This window comes from Hypomesus nipponensis, chromosome 9 (assembly GCF_054491055.1).
Source record: "Hypomesus nipponensis isolate SF chromosome 9, ASM5449105v1, whole genome shotgun sequence".
Taxonomy (NCBI): Eukaryota; Metazoa; Chordata; class Actinopteri; order Osmeriformes; family Osmeridae; genus Hypomesus; species Hypomesus nipponensis.
Window position 1 is genome coordinate 26,526,899 of NC_140369.1, and position 15,057 is coordinate 26,541,955.

Sequence of the window (15,057 nt, forward strand, 5' to 3'; positions counted from 1 at the left end):
TTTAAGGAGATGCTGTTTGACAAGGACTAAGATGGGGTGCAAGGTCTGGAGACCATTTGTTGACACTTATGTGAAGGAGCTTTTACGACATCAAGAGATCCTGTTGTGTTTCAATCAGGGTTGATGTCGTAAGCACGCACTCTGAACACGCACGCACACACGCGCATCAGGTCTATGCAAGGAGCCAATGAAGAAGAGCCATGGAACATTTGCATGCTTTTGTCTTCACCAATAACTGTAAAGACTGGGAGTCAGGTGGCTGAGCGGTTAGGGAACTCTCTGAAATACAGTGAAAAACAAGATTGTGTAGATCTGAATACATTCAGCATAGATTTAGTATACAGTACATTTACATGTAAAAAGGTATGCAACATTAGAATGCTAAATTGCACACTACACACCGTCACATACTCATGCCGCAGCTGTTTGGCCCTCTCTGAGTTACGCTCAAAAGGCACTCGATGAATCTGTTTCATCACAACCTGATTTTTGGTCAGGATGTGTGCCAGTGTAGAAAGAGAGACCTGATTGACATCATGGAAAATGGCATGGTCGCCAATAATGTTGGTCACCAATAATGTTGGCTTGGATTTCTCTGAGTCTTATTGCATTATTGGCCAGAACCATGTAAACGATCTCTCTTTCTTGTTGTTGGTTGAATATGGGCGCCCACCCTCTCTACTCTCTAATATGTTCATGAACATATTTTAAGGAAAAATAATTTTACAAATGTTTTATCTGTTATAGTGATATATCTATAACTTATTTACCGAACTGCTTTTCTTGAAGTTATTCACTATTGTGACATCATTGGAAAGCCTAAGATGTCCTCTCAAATGGACAAAGTGTAAAATAAATACAATGGGCAGTATGGTTGCAAAGTCACTAGTCCAAATCCAATATCATTGACAGAATAGACAAAGACAAACTATATTCAGACAGCCCCATTGTGTCAACCTTTCTAACTGGACAAATCCCTCAGTGTTGAACCCTGGTCTCAACTTGTGTTCTTTCAGTTGGTTTCCCTCTTCCTCTTTATGCTACTCGTCAGTTTCCGTAACACAGTTCAACGAGAGAACTGTTTCTCAACAGGAAATGTCCACTCCCAACCTGCACTCAAAGAGAAGACACAATACTGTAAGTGTAACGTACGTTATTTTTATTGACAAAGATTTAATGAAATTATTTACAGAACTCCATGCACCTCAATCAATTGACTTGGTGAACAGCACTGTTGGGTGCTTGTTGTTTACTGTGCTGATTCACTATGATGGGCAGTCACCTGAACAGCACTGCTGTAGACCTTCAGACCTTCAGTCAACATAGATCTAGTTCAGACTCACGTTATGGTGGGTCAACAGACCAAAAGACTTACTTCAACAGACTCCAGACTGTAGTGTGTGTGAAATATTTACATTCAGTTTGCTAAAAAAACTACTATGTGTTTTTGATATTTATCTTCTGAAAGTTGTGGTGACGATCGTTATTCAGACAAAGTGAACCATGTCTATTCTACAGGAGTCTTCAGGTTACCTCCCATCTTGGTCAATGTTCAGACCTATTTGTAGATCTAGCATGTTCTGAAGAGGTATCATTTGATCTGACAACAGACCAAACATTGATTAAACACCTTAGGAGTGACATGCTGTATGCCCCTTCAGTATTGGCACTGAAAGGAAACATATTATAACTGACAGTGCAGGAATCGGTTGTAAATGAACAAAATGCAACAAAAAAAAGTATTTCCTGTCCAGGCAGATACAACAAACTACCCCCCCAAAAAAATAATTAAATAAAATATGTATTGATTATTGTTCAAACCTATTTGTAGGACCCCCAAACTGATGGAGAGATGGAGCAGGGACCCCCTATTATATATGTTGCATAACATTTTGTTTTATATTAAACTGGGCCTTGTGTCATGTATGAACATAGCTACCCTGTTGTTAAATTATTTTTTTACAAAGGTATCTTCTTTTCTATAATATTGGGGCAGGGATCTTAGTCAGCTGGGGACTGAATAGGCTCTCGGCCAATCATGGGTAACCTGACAGAGCCACCGTGTAACATGCAGCCTTGTGATTGGCACAGCAGTGATAGGGGCAGGTCCTCCTCTTTGTGTACAGGAGGCTTAGAGGTCAAGGCTAGTCTCGTTTTGTGAGTGAACCACTGCCCAGCTTGAGAGAGCTCCTGTGTGGAGCTGAATGGGTGCACTGCTGACTGAAAGATTACGTCTTATGTCTTCATTTATCCGTTCGCTACAATATGTAGGGTACATTTTAATGTGTAGTTACAGACTTTATATAAAAAATACTTTAAAAAAAAAAGTCTGATCAACAACAACAATTGCGACCCCCCTGCAGTACCTCCCTGGTCAGAGTTGACAGGTGAAAGGTCATTCCCAGTGGCCCATGTTGTTTATTCTCTCTGGTTTCCAGATCAGTGCTAATGAAGGAGAAGTAGAGACAGATATAGTACTGAGACACAACCCTGGTCTCTGGTCATCTTTGTCAAACCCATGACTGTAAATGTGTTAAGGTGTTGTTGTTCCTGGAAGGAGCCTGAGTTGAGAGCTGTCATGTTCTGAGGAGAGAGTTTCATCTGATACAGCAGACTGTAGCAAGTTCTACTGCCTCATTTGAACAGCAGTCAGGGGACATTATGTAATATTCAGGCTGCTATTCTGTCTACAAAGACAACTATCATCATATAAAACTTTGTATTACTCCTGTTCATGAACAGTGACTATTACATATGTTATTCAGAGTGACACACTGGAAGGCTGATAATGGCAGCCCATGCAGGTTGAAGCTATTCGTGGCTCCATGAACATGAGCCAGTTCTGTACGTGCTGTTTCTCACCTTGTGGTTTCCTGTCAGCATCATTTACACAGCCTGAAGAGAGATCTGTCTCTCAACAGGACATGTTCACATCTGCATTGCATGGACTTGGTAGTTTATGCCTTCAGAACATCCCTTCAATACAGAGCACCCAGAGATCCTCCAGACTGAATCAGATATGATTCAAGTCAAATAAGGTAAGTGTGATAAAATGTAATTATTCACAGTAGCATATTGATTGACTGGTTCTGTGGTCAAAAGAGCAAATCTTCTACTCTCGTGGGTGTAGATGTGGGCTTGTAATTATTTTTTGATACCACAGCAATGTAACGTCTGTAAACGATGAGAAGTTTCCCTTCCTGATTCACTCAGCTCAAACTGAGAACTGGTTTAGAGCAGGAAATGTCCCCAACAGACCACAACGCTTCCTCTTGAAGAGAAGATGGAGCTTTGCACAACTAAACTTGTCATGGCTGGCTTTTAGTCTGTGACAAAAACGATTGCACACATGGGGTTGCAAAGTTATGCATGTACTGAACTAAACTGAGAAAAGCAGTGAACAATAACTAAGGGATGGGATGAGTCCATTAGTGAAACAGCAGTGAAGGGAGAGTGAGTTTGGGTCAGGTTGGTTATAGGTGCTGGTCTGTGGTCAGCTGTGAAGCCCTCTGTGACACTGCTGGTTGGTTATAGGTGCTGGTCTGTGGTCAGCTGTGAAGCCCTCTGTGACACTGCTGGTTGGTTATAGGTGCTGGTCTGTGGTCAGCTGTGAAGCCCTCTGTGACACTGCTGGTTGGTTATAGGTGCTGGTCTGTGGTCAGCTGTGAAGCCCTCTGTGACACTGCTGGTTGGTTATAGGTGCTGGTCTGTGGTCAGCTGTGAAGCCCTCTGTGACACTGCTGGTTGGTTATAGGTGCTGGTCTGTGGGCAGCTGTGAAGCCCTCTGTGACACTGCTGGTTGGTTATAGGTGCTGGTCTGTGGTCAGCTGTGAAGCCCTCTGTGACACTGCTGGTTGGTTATAGGTGCTGGTCTGTGGTCATCTGTGAAGCCCTCTGTGACACTGCTGATTGGTTATAGGTGCTGGTCTGTGGGCAGCTGTGAAGCCCTCTGTGACACTGCTGATTGGTTATAGGTGCTGGTCTGTGGGCAGCTGTGAAGCCCTCTGTGACACTGCTGATTAAAAGCTTGCTGTTGAAAAGGGCTATATAAATGAATACAATGGATGAATGAGCATGACATCAGAATATAGGAATACCGGAAGTGTAAAAAACTAGTGAGCTACAAAACAACAAAGTGCTGGCAGCAAAGCTGAGTGGTGATGGTGGAGGGAGGGTGAGAGAAGAGCCGGCTCTTCAACAGGTAGACAGGCTACATATAGAGGCCTGTACAATCCACAGGTGTGGATTAGACTACATAGATACCTGCACAGGAGTGGATTAGACTACATAGAGACCTGTACAGGTGTGGATTAGACTACATAGAGACCTGTACAGGTGTGGTGGATTAGACTACACAGAGACCTGTACAGGTGTGGTGGATTAGACTACATAGAGACCTGTACAGGTGTGGTGGATTAGACTACATAGAGACCTGTACAGGTGTGGTGGATTAGACTACATAGAGACCTGTACAGGTGTGGTGGATTAGACTACACAGAGACCTGTACAGGTGTGGTGGATTAGACTACATAGAGACCTGTACAGGTGTGGATTAGACTACATAGAGACCTGTACAGGTGTGGATTAGACTACATAGAGACCTGTACAGGTGTGGTGGATTAGACTACATAGAGACCTGTACAGGTGTGGATTAGACTACATTTAGACCTATCCTGAAGTGGAATTATTAATGTGGGTATTAGTGTGTCAAAGTACATGAAGCTAGAACATTCAATTAAATTGTGGAAATCTAAATTCCGCCTACGAAAAACAAGTTTCATATGGAATGCTATATTCAAATCATGGGTCTGCAGCTCTAAAACAGTTTGGAAACATTATCCTATGTCTGTTAGGTAGGATACAGTTGTTGTTGTGATTTCAAAATGTGGAACCTTTTTTGGTGATATATTTATGAATTGTTTTGTGTGTGTTAGTGTTAGCCCAGCATGGTTGGCATTTTAGGGAAGGGCTAAATAGTGGCTTTCATTTGACGTATTGTGGCTATGTTGAGAATGATCTGTTCATTGATTACATTTACATTGGATCAGCAGCAGTTCTTATCACTCAGTTGAACGACACTTGTGTTACATGTCCTCCAGTGGATCAATCACAGAGTACTCTGTTAAGTACTTTTATATTGAATTATACATTATTTTTTAGTAATCTGGCACCCTGACTATTTGAGCGCACAGTGTCTTCAGATTTTCCACGACATACTGTTGGTCCAGGACAGGGGTGGCCAATCCTGTTCCTTGAGGGCCGCTGTCCTGCATGTTTTAGATGTTTCCCTGCTCCAGCACACCTGATTCAAATGAATGGGTCGTTATCAAGCTCTGTGGAAGCAGGGTAATGACCATTCATTTGAATCAGGTGTGCTGGAGCAGGGAAACATCTAAAACATGCAGGACAGCGGCCCTCAAGGAACAGGATTGGCCACCCCTGGTCTAGGACTTGGTGTCATAAGAAATCAAACTAAAGGACATTGATTGTCCTCATTTGGTCCAGAGCACCTCTTTGTGGGGTTCTGTCAACACCCACCATGACACATAGCAGGATCCCACAAGCTGAGCCCCCCCCTCTAAACACTAAGGCAGCGCCAGCCCCCTTGACTGGAACATGAAGTCTGTCCCCCTGTTTCATTCAACTTGCAACACACAGTCCCTCATCATAACACCATCCAACACACAGTCACTCATTCTAACACACATGCAACACACAGTCCCTCATCATAACACCATCCAACACACAGTCCCTCATCATAACACCATCCAACACACAGTCCCTCATCATAACACCATCCAATACATAGTCACTCATTCTAACACACATGCAACACACAGTCCCTCATCATAACACCATCCAACACACAGTCCCTCATCATAACACCATCCAACACACAGTCCCTCATCATAACACCATCCAACACACAGTCCCTCATCATAACACCATCCAACACACAGTCCCTCATCATAACACCATCCAACACACAGTCCCTCATCATAACACCATCCAACACACAGTCACTCATTCTAACACCATCCAACACACAGTCACTCATCATAACACCATCCAACACACAGTCCCTCATCATAACACCATCCAACACACAGTCCCTCATCATAACACCATCCAACACACAGTCCCTCATCATAACACCATCCAACACACAGTCCCTCATCATAACACCATCCAACACACAGTCCCTCATCATAACACCATCCAACACACAGTCACTCATCATAACACCATCCAACACACAGTCCCTCATCATAACACCATCCAACACACAGTCCCTCATCATAACACCATCCAACACACAGTCACTCATTCTAACACCATCCAACACACAGTCACTCATCATAACACCATCCAACACACAGTCCCTCATCATAACACACATCCAACACACAGCATCTCAGAACAGCCAGGTAGATGGACAGGAAGAAAACATGAACTCTTTGTGGTCCATCATAAGTGGCCGATGTCCACGTGGCAACTAGGTCCAATGTTGGCAGACCAGTTACCTGGCAGGTGTTGACAGCTCAACCCACACTACAGAGGAGGGGGGAGAAGAATGTAGGATTAGAGAATTCAAAGGTACAAACAACTGTTAAAAGAACTATATGGGTGAGATCCTTACTGGTTAAGTGTGAACTAGTGTAGCAGTTCAGTCGTAGGATGGACAACAAAAAAGTTTACCGAACTAACTCTAAACACCAAGACAGCTCCACCCCCCCTACATTGGAACATGAATGTTCCAGAGAAGAGAAACTCTATATGAGAAAAGACCCTGTCCCCCCCGTCGCTTTACTTGCAACACAGTCACTCATCATAACACCTATGCAACACACCCAGTCACTCATCATAACCAGGGCGGGGCAGCATTTTTTCATGTCACGTGGGGGCGCATGAGCATTTCAAAAAAAGAAATCTCTGCGCGGTTTTCTCTTATTTATCATTTCTGTTTGTGGGGAATTGGCATATTGGCGCCCCCTTCAGGCAGCTGCAGGCACCCCTGCTTGCTGAGACAGTGCCGTGCAGCATTTTCCTTTGTTTGCTGCCGGCAGGTAGTAGCGGTGCTCGTTCCGTGGGCTGTCGGGGGGTAGGGGGCGACACAAGATTTCTTCCTCCCATGGAGGGGGGGGGGGGGGGGTGCAAGTGATAAACTCGCCCTGGGCGCACAATGTGCTAGGACCGCCACTGATCATAACACCCATGCAACACCCCCGGTCACTCATCATAGCACGCATGAAACACAGTCACTCATTTTAACACCTATGCAATACAGGCTGTGTGCTTTGGCACAACATGCATTCAATGACTACATCTATCAAATTACATTCATTATTTTCTCACTTTGACACAACAACCGCCAAAATCTATGTACCTACAGGCCAATTGGCACATGCTTACATATTGTTTTTAAAACTGTTAAACTTAATAAGTTCAAAACAATAACATAATACAAAACTGAATATTGTTTTTTACAATTGTTAACATACGTTTCTCAAAACAATAACGTCTTTCTCAAAACTGCACACACAAAACTGAAAACCTCACACACAAAATGCTAAACCTGACACTCCCTTTGCAAGATGACTCTCTGCCATCAAATCTCTCACCTGTTCACAAAATGGAACTCGTGTTCTCATTTGGTGCACACAACCATATTTTCAAATGACACACACATACCATTCATAACAGTACACACGACTAAGCATTTGCTGCACACTACCAAGCATTCACAGCACACTGTAGTGCAAAATTGAAAACACAATTATAGAAATGGAACACACCATATGAATGACAATGAATCTGGAGAATGAGCCATTTCTCCTTTTGTAAAATGTCTCAGTGTAGGCCTACTTTTTTTCATAGTCAAACATAAAACAGCACACAAATATGCAGCAAAAAAGTTTTATTTTGGTACACACAGACAACAGTACCGTACTGTTACAGTTTTTCACAATTGTTAACACACGTTTCCAAAACAATAACATCTTTCTCATAACTGCACACACAAAACTGAAAACCTCACACACAAAATGCTAAACCTGACACTCCCTTTGCAAGATGACTCTCTGCCATCAAATCTCTTACCTGTTCACAAAATGGAACTTGTGTTCTCATTTGGTACACACAACCATATTTTCAAATGACACACACATACCATTCATAACAGTACACACAATACAGTGACCGGCCTGCTCAACCTTCACAAAAATGAATAAGGCATCATGCCTTCGGTTCCTGTCTGGCCAGAGGGCCTCATCCACACTCCTTGACGCGGTCTGTCTTAGGGGTCAAATGGGACCCTGTACACCTGTTTCATACACATGGCATTCCTGCAAAGAATACGGTCCAGTGTAGGCTGACGGTCTGGACGTCCCTGAATGTAGCATAGTCAGCCAGGATCCTAGTTTGTATTTGTTGGAGTGTGATAACGTTGTTCTCACAAACCATATTTACAGTTTCAGTCTTGTGTGTGTTCTTCCTACACGGTGTCGTTCTCTTTCAGTCCTGCAAAATACTGTGAGCACACTGTATTCTATTGATATGCAGTATTTCAGTACACAAGGCAAATAGATTTTGTACCTGTTCTCCGTCCTGAAGTTTCTAATGATGGCAGCAACTGTGAAGCGGCTGAGATTTGGTTGGACCCCCTGGCCAGCCTCACTCATGCTCAAACCAGGGTTGAGCACATGGTCTACCACAGTGGCCCGAATCTCATTAGAGACGACCGTTCTCCTTCTTTCTCCTCCTCCTCCTTCTTCTCCTTGTCCTTCTCCTCTTCCTTCTCTCTGTCCTACTCCTCAACCTGCTACTCTCCCTCTTGTCCCCCTGCTTCTTGTCCTCCTCTTCCTCGTCTCACTCTTACCCCTCTCCTTCTATAGTTGTCGATCTCTTCAAAGTTCTCCATTGTTCACCAAACAAAACAGAAGCTCAAGGCACTTTTATGCTGCAGTCCTGATTGCAAATTGCTCAATAGACCTGAATGTTTAGAGATTTGAATATTTGTGTGCTATAGGTTGATGCTTTGAGATTTTACTTGAGAAGTATGTGCAACAACTGAACATTGTGTATAGTGTTTTGACAACAAGGTGATGTGTAATTGACATCAGAGTGTAAAGAAAGAAAGTCAGAGTCTAATACAGATAAGGGAGTGTCAAATTCGGTCGAGCATTTTGTGTGTTGAAAACTGAGATGACAACTGAGAAAAACTGTAAAACATTTGCAAGAGAAGACTTCTGCTGTTCTAAGAATGTGATGATGATCAAGTGGATCCCAGTTTCATTTAGTGTGTATGAACAAATTAGAAAAACAGTAACTGCTGTGCCGAGCTGACAGTTGGTTAGGAGAACTGTGTGAAGAGTTTTGAAAAAGTGACCTAAATATTGAGAAATGTGTCCTAGCGACTGTAAAAACAAACTGTAAAAATAGATTAGAATGTTTTGTTACAAGAGGGAAGAGGAAGTGGTGTTCTGTGCTGACATGACTCACGGAGCTAGTTGTTTGACCGGCTAAGGAGAACTCATCTCTGGTTTCATCTTCAACAGGTCTTCATGGAGTGACTCTATCAGATAGTTACAACGAGGAAGAGACGGAGAGAGAAAGGAGAAAAGTGAGAAACAGGGAACAACTGAATAGATGAATGGTGCACTGAGGAGACCAGGCCATGGGGAGCATATGTTCTAAATGTAGGAGAAGTGACGAGGAAGAGGAGGAGGAGGAGAGAGAGGATGAAAGGGGACAAGGGGAGTTGAAAGAGAAGAGAAAAGAGATGGAGCCTGGAGAACATGAGGAGGATGAAGGGGGCCTAAACATTCAAAAGAAGAGAAAAGAGGGAGAGACAGACAAGAGAAGAAAACAGAAGGACACTGGAGCAGAATCACATCTGCAAATAGACTCAAAGTAAGATAAAGGCCAAATCCCAATAGTCTGTCTTACCCTTACCCCTAGCCCTTAGTTTAACCCTAGCCTTTGACCCTCAACTGAGGGGGGAGGGCTACATACCCCTATGAAATGGGACGCCACTTGGTTACGGTTACATCATCTAGCACGTATCAATGTCTCCAAAGAAAGTTGTGTTATGCACTGATATCAAACAAAATTTGCTGCTAATGGAGTTTGGTTAAAACTGTAGACATGGTAGACAGAGAAATTCAGGACTGTTGTGCAAATCAGCAATGTAACGTTAGCATAGCAAACTAGCAATTTTTTTTAAACGTTTCCATTAAGAACACGGTTGCAAATATATATGCGCAGGACTGTGTATAGCACAAAACAAGACTGTCGTATTTTTTTTATCCATTATTTAAGCCGAAGATATTTTATTTATCGGACTCTCTGGGTGATCTGGACGCCATTGTTGCCGGTAGCGTAGGATTCACATACCCCTAGGTTTCAATTAAGCTCCCGTTTTCACTTGGTTTTAAGGGGTGTATACCCCTTCGTCTTAGCCCCACGCCTCTCTCAAAAAGAGTATTGGGACACCACTTACTCTCACGTGAAAGCGCAAAACTAAGGGCTAGGGGTAAGGGGTAAGACAGAGTATTCGGCCAAAGTCAGCTGAACACAGTCCATATTATTTCTGTATTCAAGTTCAAGATTGTAGGCATAGTGGCCAGTGTCATGAAGTACAAACTCACAGCTTCAGTCTTTAGATGCTATATGACTACAGTACTGTGTGCGCAAGCCCTGGCAGGAAGACATACTTGACCTCCTTCTCCTTGCCCCGTCAGCCCCTGCTCCCCTGATGACAGAGGGAGGGAGACACAAACAACAGGTGAGGTGGATCTACACAGAGCTTTGTACTATCGTTGTTCATCTTGATGTTACAAGTAAATGTGTGTTTGTGTGTTTGTGTCTGAAGCAGCTACTCATCTATTCTCCAACAAAGCCCAGGATGGCAGTGTTGTCATGGCTCCAGTGTTAAATGACACAACTGTTGGAGGCAATGTGACCCACAACATTGGAGACAACATAACCAACCTTACCACCAACGTAACCAACATTAAATATGTGAAAATAATGAAAATTGAGGAACCTCAGAAAAAAGGTGAAAAAAGAATGTGTTTTCACAGTCAGAGCGTCAAACTCAGACACGATATATAATGATAAGACACAAGACATACTGATAAGACACAATTGAGACTGATACGTATGAATTACAAAGTCTAAAAAACTAAATGTCAAGGCTAAAATGTATGATATACTTTACATATTTTTCTCAAAGCCATTCAGCAGGAGAGCCTCCATCTGTTCTGAACTCATGCTGCTGATACATGGTGGCGTTATACTGTTTGTTTTCGTTTGTTTTAGAGGAAGCATCCCCGATCCCACAGACAAGCACTTCACAAGAAACGTAAGACAGTAAACATATATTTTAATGTGGAATCATAAGATATCATTAGAATTAAGTGTAGGTAATACCATCATTTTGACAAAAGATTTTTTTTTTGTATGCTTACAGTAGGTGAGGCAGTTCCTCAAAGAAAAAAAATTATCATGTTCAAAAACAATGTTGACATTCACTTTTTCAGGCACGGCATCTATGAAAACAGAGGGAGAGAGACAAACAGGAGTGGTGAAGACAAGGGTGAGCCTGTATTTTGAACTGGCCTTCTTTAATTATTTTTGGGCCTGCCTTTCAAAAGCCATCAGCCAACAGCTTGATAGAGAGTAACAGCACATCCTCAATAGTACAAACCCTCTTTAGTCTCCCTGTTCATTGCAACACAATAGAGCGGAATGCTTCCTGTCTCTAAATACTGTATTAAAAAGCAATATCCACTTTGTATGTTGAGCTATGAAAGGTATTAGTAGTGATACTGCTATACCGATTTAGGGATGTTGCATTGTTTAGGTATGTTAATACCTAAAAAAAATATAAAAATGTTTGTTGTTTTATCCAGCTGTTCTTGAAGTGATCAACAAACTCAAATCTAAACTGAAGAAGAAGTTTCAGACTGTCTTCGAGGGCATAACTCGGCACGGAAACAAAACCATTCTGAATAACATCTACACAGATCTCTACATCACAGAGGGTGAGAGTGGAGAGGTCAATAAAGAACATGAGGTGAGACAGATTGAGACAGCATCCAGGAAATCAGCAAGATCAGAAACAGCCATCACATGCAACAACATCTTTAAACCCTCAGCTGGACGAGGCACACCTATCAGAATTGTCCTGACAAAAGGAGTTGCTGGAATCGGAAAAACTGTCTCTGTGCAGAAGTTCATCACGGACTGGGCTGAGGGACGAGCCAATCAGGAAATCCAGTTCATCTTTCCTCTCCCGTTTCGAGAGCTGAATTTGTTGGATGGAGAAGAGTTCAGTCTGATGGAACTTGTCCATCACTTCTTCGCGGAAACCAGAAAATCCGAAGTCTCCAACTATGACAATTACAATGTTCTGTTTGTCTTTGACGGTCTGGATGAGTGTCGACTGCCCTTAGCCTTCAAAAAGAACAAGAGCTGGTGTGATGTCACAGAGTCCACCTCAGTGGATGTGCTGCTGACCAACCTGATCAGAGGAAACCTGCTTCCCTCTGCTCTCATCTGGATCACCACTCGACCTGCAGCAGCCAATCAGATCCCTTCTGAGTGTGTTGACCTGGTGACAGAGGTACGAGGGTTTAATGACCCACAGAAGGATGAGTACATCATGAAAAGATGCAGTGATGTGAAGCTGGCCAGGAGAATCATCTCACACATTAAGACATCAAGGACTCTCTACATCATGTGCCACATACCAGTCTTCTCTTGGATTACTGTTACAGTCCTTGAACACATGCTGAGAACAAAGAAAAAAGAAAAGATGCCCAAGACCCTGACTGAGATGTACACAACCTTCCTGGTGTTGCAGACCAAACAAAAGAAGGTGAAGTATCATGGGAAAACTGAGACAGATCCACACTGGGATGAAGAGAGCATTAAGAGTATTCTGTCGCTGGGAAAACTGGCCTTCCACCAGCTGGACAAAGGAAACCTGATTTTCTATGAGAAAGACCTGACAGACTGTGGTATTGATGTCTGTGATGCCTCAGTGCACTCAGGAGTGTTCACACAGATCTTCAGACAGGATGGTAAAGTCTTCCAGGAGAAGGTGTTCTGCTTTGTCCATCTGAGCTTTCAGGAGTTTCTGGCTGCTGTGTTTGTGTTTCTCTCATTCATCAACAACAATAAGAATCTGATGTCTCAGTCCACCTCAGTCACATCTGACTTCCACCTCTACAAGAGTGCTGTGGACAAGGCCTTGCAGAGTAAGAATGGACAGCTGGACCTTTTCCTCCGCTTCCTCCTGGGCCTCTCAATGGAGTCCAATCAGACTGACTTACGAGGCCTAGTGAGTCAGAAAAGTAACAAGACAGACGGCCATGAGGAAACAGTGAAGTACATCAAGGAGAAGATCAGAGAGGATCCCTCTCCGGAGAGATGCATGAATCTGTTCCACTGCCTGAATGAACTGAATGACCATTCTCTGGTGGAGGAGATCCAACACTACCTGAGCTCAGGAAGTCTCTCCAGTGTGAAGAGTCTCTCATCTACACAGTGGTCCACTCTGTTCTTTGTGTTGCTGACTGCAGAAGAGAAGATGGACGTGTTTGACCTAAAGATATACTCCAGATCAGAGGAAGGTCTTCTGAGGCTGCTGCCAGTGGTCAAAGACTCCAAAACTGCTCTGTATGTACAAAGCAATTTAATAATAATAATATGATTTTGTAGCACATATTGTGATGTGATATTTGATTATCGTATGATCCTATCATACAAACTATGACTCTGATGATGTCTCCTGTTATCCTTGTCTCGTGTAGGCTAAACGACTGTAACCTCTCAGAACGGTGCTGTGAAGCGCTGGCCTCAGCTCTCCCCTCCTCAGATCTGACAGAGCTGGACTTGAATTACAACAACCTGGGGGATTCAGGCATGAAGCTGCTCTCTGCTGGACTGGAGAATCCACTCTGCAAGCTGGAGACACTGAGGTCTGTATTTATAGAATTTTTAGCTCCGAAGTGGTGCTCATTGCGAACCACATACAAACCACTTAAGAACCACTTTTACGGTCTGTCGAAAGAGAAAGAACTGGTTTGCAATTAAGCACCCGCTCCGAACCGGCCCCCAAAATGTGTTGGTGGAAAAGGGGTATATGTGATCACTACTGTCTGAACCAGTATCATGAGGAGTACTGTGTATGAGGTCACTACTGTCTGAACCAGTATCATGAGGAGTACTGTGTATGAGGTCACTACTGTCTGAACCAGTATCATGAGGAGTACTGTGTATGTGGTCACTACTGTCTGAACCAGTATGATGAGGAGTATTGTGTATGTGGTCACTGCTGTCTGAACCAGTATCATGAAGAGTACTGTGTATGTGGTCACTACTGTCTGAACCAGTATCATGAAGAGTACTGTGTATGTGGTCACTACTGTCTGAACCAGTATCATGAGAAGTACTGTGTATGTGGTCACTACTGTCTGAACCAGTATCATGAGGAGTACTGTGTATGTGGTCACTACTGTCTGAACCAGTATCATGAGGAGTACTGTGTATGTGGTCACTACTGTCTGAACCAGTTTTCAACCAATTCTCAAAGTAAAAAAATAGCACTGGATCTCATCAAGGTTAGATGCAAAGTGTTTTATTGGAATTCAAAGCGCCAACGTTTCCCAATAGAACGTGAGCAAGATCCCAGGTTCGCACAAAAATATTTATCTGGACATTTTCTCGATTATTTTATGATATCCTGCTATTGGTACAATACTTTTTGGTCACAGAATACATCATGCATTCTTACCCAGCTGTTGTCTGGTCCTAGGGGATTCAGATTGTAGGTGCATAGAGAATTTTCCATTTCTTGGGCCTATTCTGACCTTGAACGCCAGCTGCTAGGTTCTGGGCATAGGACCAAGGGCGTAGGTTTGGTCTCAGACTTGGTGGGGACATCCACCCATCCACCCCCCCCCCCCCCTCCCCAGAGTGCAAATTGAGATGCCATTCTGTATACTATCCCTAAAGAGCTAGTATAACTGTATAATCTAAAAAATGCAC

The 15,057-nt window shown here is 43.2% G+C and overlaps 1 protein-coding gene across 1 annotated transcript; it reads left to right on the forward strand.

The window, feature by feature from the left end:
• Positions 1-9,562: 9,562 nt before the first annotated feature.
• Positions 9,563-14,203, forward strand: LOC146274035 (protein NLRC3-like). Its single transcript, XM_084704446.1, has 7 exons — positions 9,563-9,912; positions 10,743-10,786; positions 10,877-11,059; positions 11,323-11,365; positions 11,544-11,599; positions 11,916-13,686; positions 13,821-14,203. The coding sequence occupies exons 1-7, from the start codon at positions 9,677-9,679 to the stop codon at positions 14,101-14,103; spliced, it is 2,616 nt and encodes an 871-aa protein (XP_084560572.1). The 5' UTR covers positions 9,563-9,676; the 3' UTR covers positions 14,104-14,203.
• The last annotated feature ends 854 nt before the right edge of the window (positions 14,204-15,057 follow it).

Excerpts from the sequence above, each read along its gene's own strand:
- LOC146274035 (XM_084704446.1), top strand. The coding sequence starts at position 9,677 with ATGGGGAGCATATGTTCTAAATGTAGGAGAAGTGACGAGGAAGAGGAG. Across the intron at positions 9,913-10,742 it reads CATCTGCAAATAGACTCAAA|CCCCTGCTCCCCTGATGACA; the intron begins GTAAGATAAAGG and ends TTGCCCCGTCAG. Across the intron at positions 10,787-10,876 it reads GAGGGAGACACAAACAACAG|CTACTCATCTATTCTCCAAC; the intron begins GTGAGGTGGATC and ends TGTCTGAAGCAG.